Below are 7,862 nucleotides of genomic sequence, written 5' to 3'. Positions count from 1 at the left end.
GTTTAGTTGTTTTTATGTTGAAGAATTATTATTTTATCAAGACTTGTTGAATATGTTGGATTGCTGGACAATTAGACATGTTGCTTTATAATGTTTTATGGAATTTACATTTTATTATTATGTTGGATTGTGCTTTATTATTATGATGGATTGTTGGACAGGTTATTAACTTTATAAATTAAATTATTATTTTTTATTTAAAAAACCGCAGATCCAAACCGATCCAAACCACTTGTAATCGAATCGGATCGGATCGGATTTTCAAAAAAGTTCATCCAATCCAAACCGCACCGCACATAAATTAAGCGTTCGGATCGGATGCCTTTTTCCCTCAAAACCGAATCAAACCGTACTGCGAACACCCCTACTTTCTTATATTCATTAACATGTTTATAGACAATAAACAGTAACTATACTAAAAAACAGTAATATAAAATAATCTACCTAATATAACAACACTTAAAAACACGTCTAACTAACTAACATGTAAATAGTAAATCTGTTATTCTAACCAACAAACATTCTATACCTAATAATTTTATCTAACATGTAAATAGTAAACCAAATAATTCTAATTAAGATAAAAAAATAGACTATTATTTACTAATCTGGAACTGAGAAAATCATCCACACTAAACTTTACATAGAAAAAAGTAACAGAGAAAATTTAGAAGGGAGAATAGAAGAAGAAAGGGACAAACAAAAATAGTCCCACCAGTTTAAATAATGTGCCAAACTCATTATAGAGTTCGCCAGAAATGCAGCAAACTTGCTCTTATTCCCAAAAAAAAAATTCATATCCTTAAAAATAAAACTGAAAAATTTTTTCTAAAAAAATAATTAATTATTTTATTTTATAGACGAAAAAAATCTTATAATTAAAATGTTAAAATTCACTAAAAATATCAATATACCAATATATTTAAAATCTTTTCTCTCTATTCTACCTTTTGATTTTGGCATCTTTTATCCCCAGTAAAGAACTCCAAAAACTACTATATTATTATGCATACCAATTCAATTTTCTACCTTTTGATTTTGGCATCTTTAATCCCCAGTAAAGAACTCCAAAAACTACTATATTATTATGCATACCAATTCAATTTTCATTTTTCTATTCTCACTACTATAAATAAATTGTAAACATGTCCATCGTCACCAAGCCCCACTGACTCGTAATAGACCAACTTCCGGTGGTAGATAGTAACTAAAAGAAATGCAGAACGTCAGCGATGAGCTCTTCGACGTCATAATCGTAGGCGGCGGCGTCATGGGGAGCGCCACCGCCTACCACGCTTCCAAGAGGGGGCTAAAGACCCTTCTCATAGAGCAGTTCGACTTCCTCCACCACCGTGGCTCCTCCCACGGCGAGTCTCGCACCATTCGCGCCAACTACTCCAAGCCCTATTACTACCCTCTCGTCATGGAGTCCTATACCCTCTGGCAGCAGGCCCAGGCCCAAATCGGCTACAACGTCTACTTCCCAGCCCACCAACTCGACATGGGCCACGCCCATGACCATACACTACTCAAAATCCTCGAAAACTGCAGTAACCACGGCATCCCCCACGAGGTCCTCAACCGCTGCCAGCTGGCAGAGAAATTCTCGGGCCGCATCGACTTCCCCGATGACTCCATCGGGATCTTGAACGAGTTCGGCGGCGTCATAAAGGCGACGAAAGCCGTAGCCATGTTCCAAACCCTAGCACACAAAAACGGCGCGGTTCTGAAAGACAACAAAGAGATCACGGACATAAAGAAGGACGAAAGAGGCGTCGTGGTGGTTTCGGCTTCCAACAACGAAACGTTTCGCGGCAAGAAATGCGTGGTAACGGTGGGAGCGTGGATGAGCAAACTGGTAAAAAAGGTGAGCGGAGTGGAAATACCTATAAAGCCAGTGGAGATTCACGTGTTTTACTGGAGGGTGAAGGAGGGGCACGAAGGGGATTTCGCGATAGGTGGTGATTTTCCCACGTTTTCGAGCCACGGTGGGGTCCACGTGTTCGGAACGCCGTCGTTGGAATACCCGGGTTTGGTGAAGATTGTGGTTGATAGTGGGGACAAGTGTGACCCGGATAAGAGGGAGTGGGGTCCGGGGGTGAGGATGAATGAGCTGAAGGAATGGATCAAGGAAAGTTTTAACGGTTTAGTTGATTGGAGGGAGCCGGTGGTGAAGCAGGCTTGCATGTACTCAATGACACCGGATAATGATTATGTTGTTGATTTCTTGGGGGGGCAGTTTGGGAAAGATGTTGTTGTAGGTGGCGGGTTTTCGGGTCACGGGTTCAAGATGGCTCCGGTTATTGGGAGGATTTTGGCTGAGCTAGCCGTCGATGGGGTCCCATCTGGCGGGACTGATATCAGTCCCTTTGGAATTGGAAGGTTTAACAACTCACAAAAATGATTTTACTCTGCTCTATAATACTTTAAAAAAAAAAGAACGACAAAAGTGATGTAAATTCACTAGTAAGCAGTGGAGTAGCTGATAAGTCAAGGATCTAGATAAGTTACTTTACTAATAATATTTATTTGGTAATGTTAAAAAAATAAAAATAAAAAGTCAAAATTTACTTTATATAACATTCATTAATTGCCATAACGATAATTAATAAATATTAAATATCAAGTAAGGTATAAATATTAAATATTATTTTTTAGTTACCAAATATTTTTGTATTTATTTAAAATTTTTTTAGTTATATATTTTTTTTAATTGTAGTATGTTCTCTAAAATTGTTTTGCTCCATTCTTCAATAATTGTGTTCAGGGGCGGAGCTAGACTAACTATTTAGGAGGCGGTGTTTAATAATTTACTAAAAATATTTTATATTACTATTTTTATTGATAAAATTAAAAAAATAAATATATAATCTCAATCAAAGTAAGACAATAATATATAAAAATTACCACTTACAGTTTTGTATCATTAAAAAGGCTATTCGACGTTTTTTTCTATTTTCAAAATCATCTATAATTGAATTTGTGTCGAAAATAGCTGCTAATTCTTTTTCTATATAGATGACCAAATTGTCTGCAAGAAATTCATCAGCCATCTTACTTCGGAGTCTTCTCTTAACAATTTTTATTGCTGAAAAAGTTCTTTCTGTTGTTGCTGTAGACACTGGTAGAGTCAAAACAAGACGTATTAATCTATCAACTATGTGATAAGTTCTTGATTTTTCCGTTTATTGCAACTTGTTGCACAATTCAAAAAGTGTACCAATGCCTTTCAAATGATTTGGTATATCATGCTGATAATGTTGCAACTGAGACTTCAAAATATTTAGCTCATTCGAAGGAAAGTCAAGGGGATAAAACTTCTCTGCTAACTTGCTAATTTCTTCAATATTAAATGATTTGAAATTGTCCTTAGGATCCAAAGCACAACTCAAAGTCAAAAGCTCTATTGTTTGCTCATTAAATCTACTATTCAACTCTTGTATTTAAGAGTCAATTGTTGCCAAGAATATATCTATTCGATAATGATGCTCAACTATCACACTTGGTTGACGAGATCTACCTCTTCCAAAAACATATTGTGCACTCATATTAGGGACTTCAATTTCATGCTTTTCACAAAAATCTTTAACATTTGCAAGAAAATTGCACCATCCACCATCTCTTAATTGTTGAAGAAGTAACTTTGATGTAGAAACAATATCCATTGCATTAAGAATATCTTGAGATTGTTGTTGCAGTGCTTGGCAAAGAACATTAGTGATTCCCATAATCTCTTTCATCAAGTGCAAAGTGAAAACAAATTCAAATGACAATAATATTTTACTAATACCATAAGTCTCACCTCTTTGTGCATAAGTTGTCTCGTCTTCAATGATATTATTGAGAACAATGTTGGTAGCAGTAAACATTTTTACCAAACTACAAATAGAATTAAAGTGAGAGCTCCATCGAGTATCCCCAGCTCTTTGTAAAGTGCTTATTTGATCCGCACCTTTGCCTGTTTCTAATTCATTTTGAGCAACCAAGTTTGCATTTTCAATTGCTTGAGCTTCTTGTAATTAATCATGTCTTTTTGAAGAAGCACTAACAATAGTGATAATAGAGTTTAATTGAGTAAAAAATTCATGAATTTGAAGTACCTCTCTTGAAGCTGTCACCAATGCTAATTGTAACCTATGAGCAAAACAATATACATAGTATGCTTGTAGAGAATCTTTAAGAAACAAAGCTTGCAAACTATTCCACTCACCCCGCATGTTGCTAGCACCATCATACCCTTGACCCCTAATATTTTCAACTTGGAGATTATAATGAGAAAGGACAGAAATCAATTCTTTCTTTAAAGTTATTGCACAAGTATCAGTGACATGCACAAGATCAAAGAATCTCTCTTTAACAAAACCATCTAGAGTAACAAATCTCAAAACAATGGCCATTTGCACCTTTTTAGATTCATCTCTAGCTTCATCAACAATAAAACAAAATTTGGCATCTCCAATCTCTTCTCTAATTGAATTTCTCACCTTAGTAGCAAGAATATGTAGAATTTCTTTTTGGACATCATTTGAAGTATACTTAGCATTTTTTGGAACATTTTTCAAAACATTCTTTTTCACTCTTTCATTGTAAGATCCCAAAAATTTCAACATTTTTAAAAAGTTACCTCTGTTGCTTGAACTTTGGCTTTCATCATGTCCTCTGTATGCGCAACCTTGAAATGTCAACCATCTAATGCAATCTACAGATGTTTCTAGTCGAATTCGATTCTTTTCAATCTCTTCTAATGTTTGCTTATGAAGAAGTCTGTCGATATGTTGTGATTGTTTCATCAAATCATCACATGATTTCAGCGCCTTATGATGGAATGAGTTGGGACCTTTGCCAATGTGATTCAAAAAAGAACATTCTTTTCCATTATTTACTTTCTTCCAATTCCTAAAACCATTCTCAATAAAATCATTTGAACCCGTATTGATTGAAGGTTCCTTAGCAAAAAGAAAGCACGAAAAATAATATATAGCATCATCTTCTATAGAATATTCTAACCAAGATGGGAACAATTTAAACCATGAAGCTTGAAAGTGATGATGACTTTTATCACCAGAAAATGGATAATTATCAAGAATTGATTGATTTGGCCCAACTTTAATATAAGCCCAATGGATTTCATCTCTTTTATTTGGAGGAAACTTCCAAATCATTGGTCGCATTCCAGGATCTCTTTCCAAATGAAAAACATCCAGTTGATTTGGAAGAAGTCGTGGACGCTTTGAGCTATTCAATGGAGAACTTAAAGTAATGAAATTTAATGACCCCTTAAGTATTGGAGTAGTAATAGTAGAAGCATCTTCATTCTCTTGATCCTTTTTTTTTTTAAAAATGTATCAATGGTTTTGAACTTACTCATAATTCAAATGGCCAAATAAGTTCCTATAATTAAAAATATATTTAGCAAAAAGTGTAAATTACAGTCTAAATCTTTATAAAATATAAAAATTATATTTCAATTCAAAATAAGATATTAAAATTCAGAACAATAATACTAACATCCTAGTATAAATAACATAAAATTATAATTAAATAGTTAACTAATAAAAAAAACTAAATATACAAACTAACATATAATAACATAAACTTAATTAACAAATAATAATAAATTAAGTAAATAACTAAATATATAAAAAAACATAAAAAAATTAGACAAGACTGACAGAAAAATAATAAAAAATATATAAAAAAAATTACAATGCTAGATTAAATACAATTTATTTGTTCTATTTTTGTATGACTATGTCTCTTTATTATTAGTTGATTTAGTTCAATAATTTTTTTGAAATAAAAAAAGAATAAAAATAGAACATTTTTTGAGAAAGAGGAGTGAAGAATCACTTGTTGAACTACTATCTTTTTTTTTTAATCTGCAAAAAAAAAATAAGAGTCAAAGAGGTAAATGATAAGAAAATTAAAGAGATAAAGAAAAAGAAGAATAGAAAAAGTTGTTACCTGAAATTTTGGAAAGTGAAGGCGCCAAGATGGGAAGGGGGAGACTGGTTGTACGAACAAAATGGGAGGATTAAGGAGAGGTTGGAAAATTAAAAAAGGGGATGGAAAATGGGCTATTGGGTTGAATTTTTTGTATGAATTAAAAGGGGGCTGTAAAAGTTATGGAACAAAAAGAAAGGGGGCTAGAAAAGTTATGGAACAAAAAGAGAGGGGGCTGGGAAATAAAAAAATGAGGGACTAGACTATTTTTTTTTAATAAAAATTAAAATTTGGGGGGAGGGGGCATTGCCCCCTTTAGTTGTATATACCTCCGCCCCTGATTGTGTTGAATATTAAGAAAAGAGAAGAGAAATCTCATGAGAGTATAAAAAGACATGAAAAAAACATATAATATAAAAATTTGTTATTTGAATTCTCCTATTTTTTTTTATATGACCTAATTAGTTTAATGGGTATTAAGAATATTTGAACTCAGTCATTAGTAGGTGAGTTATAGTTTGTATGGCTGTAACTGGTCAATTGAGGCTAATGATAAACCTGTTATTTTTAATACAGGTTAGTACAAAGGTGTCTTCTTTTTTTGATATTGCCAAAAAAACTTGTGATTTACTATAAATTAAATAAAGATATCTAACAAAATAATAATTATATAAATATCGCATGATTAATATCGCAAAAAAGGGAGGACCTAAAAAGAGTCTCTACACATACATAGAAAAAAAAGAATTCTAATTCAGAGAGATTTGGAGTAATCAATAATAATTTATTGTATGACAAGTTATTTTAAAAATAAATAATTATATTAAATAATAATTAATTAAATAGGCATATAATTAGGGAGAATAGAAGATTTAAATAGGAGTGGGGCTTAGAGAGGGGTTAATTAGAGAGAGACTTGATCGTTTTATGGCTAGAATGCCTTGCAAAAAGACTTATGTAGATGGGGTGGTAAGAAGATTATCAGAGAATGGTTTGGATCACGCTCCTCTCGTACTTGATTCAGATCCTCCAAAACGGTCTACCAAAATAAGATTTAAATTTCAAAAAACGGTAGTGTGAGATGAAAGATATAAGGGCACTGATAGCAAAAGTTTGGAGTATGGAAGTTAATGACTTACCTATATACTTTTTTGGAACAGAAATTGAAGTGTTGTAGGCACTGTCTAGTGCAGTGGCAACAGCATAACAAATCCAACTCTAAGAAGGTAATTGAAGAACTAAATCTTAGGTTGAAACACTTGAGAATACCGAATTATTTTATTGGGCCAGAGATGTTAGAGGTAGAGAAAAAAATTAGAAGAGGAGTTATCAAAAGAAGAAAATTTTTAGAAGAAAAAATCAATATGCAAGTGGATGAAAGAAGATGATAGCAACACAAAGTTCTTCATCCGAAGTTCCAAGCTAGAAACCGAAAAAATAAAATTTGGGAATTAGTTTAGAATGATGATGAGATGGCTTTAGATCCACAAAATATTACTCTGGTGGCTAAAAATTATTTTAAGTAAATATTTTCATCTGACTCATTAGAATCTGGTGACATATTCAGCAATTTTAGTCATCCGGTTTTAGCTTTCATGAACTGGAGGCTAATAAGACTAATCTCTATGGAGAAAATCAAGAGATCCACTTTCAGCATTTGTCCTAAAAGTGCTCCAGGTGAGGATGGCTTCACAGCACGATTTTTCTAGTTTTATAGGGACATTGTGTGTGGTGATGTTTTCAAGGTAGTTCGTAGCTTCTTTGGTGGATGTAAAATGCTCAAGGCATTTAACCATACACAGATTTGCTTGATATCTAAAATTCCGAATGCTAGAGACATGTCACAGGTCAGACTTATTAGCTTGTCCTCAACCTTTTATAAGATTATTTCCAAAATTCTGGTACATAGACTTCAGTAG

The 7,862-nt window shown here is 33.2% G+C and overlaps 3 protein-coding genes across 3 annotated transcripts; 1 reads left to right on the top strand and 2 right to left on the bottom strand.

The window, feature by feature from the left end:
• The first annotated feature begins 853 nt into the window (after window positions 1-853).
• On the top strand, window positions 854-2,721 carry LOC112779355 (probable sarcosine oxidase). The gene has a single exon (XM_025823596.3). It carries the CDS (start codon window positions 1,217-1,219, stop codon window positions 2,402-2,404), a length of 1,188 nt encoding a protein of 395 aa, XP_025679381.1. The 5' UTR covers window positions 854-1,216; the 3' UTR covers window positions 2,405-2,721.
• A 722-nt stretch (window positions 2,722-3,443) lies between these two features.
• On the bottom strand, window positions 3,444-3,869 carry LOC140182313 (uncharacterized). Its single transcript, XM_072228477.1, has one exon. The coding sequence runs from the start codon at window positions 3,867-3,869 to the stop codon at window positions 3,444-3,446; it is 426 nt and encodes a 141-aa protein (XP_072084578.1).
• A 150-nt stretch (window positions 3,870-4,019) lies between these two features.
• Window positions 4,020-5,162, bottom strand: LOC112778609 (uncharacterized). The gene has a single exon (XM_025822911.1). It carries the CDS (start codon window positions 5,160-5,162, stop codon window positions 4,020-4,022), a length of 1,143 nt encoding a protein of 380 aa, XP_025678696.1.
• Window positions 5,163-7,862: the final 2,700 nt, after the last annotated feature.

This window comes from Arachis hypogaea, chromosome 19 (genome assembly GCF_003086295.3).
Source record: "Arachis hypogaea cultivar Tifrunner chromosome 19, arahy.Tifrunner.gnm2.J5K5, whole genome shotgun sequence".
Classification (NCBI taxonomy): domain Eukaryota; kingdom Viridiplantae; phylum Streptophyta; class Magnoliopsida; order Fabales; family Fabaceae; genus Arachis; species Arachis hypogaea.
Note: the sequence above shows the minus strand (reverse complement) of the source record. Positions and strands in the feature narration are given on the sequence as shown.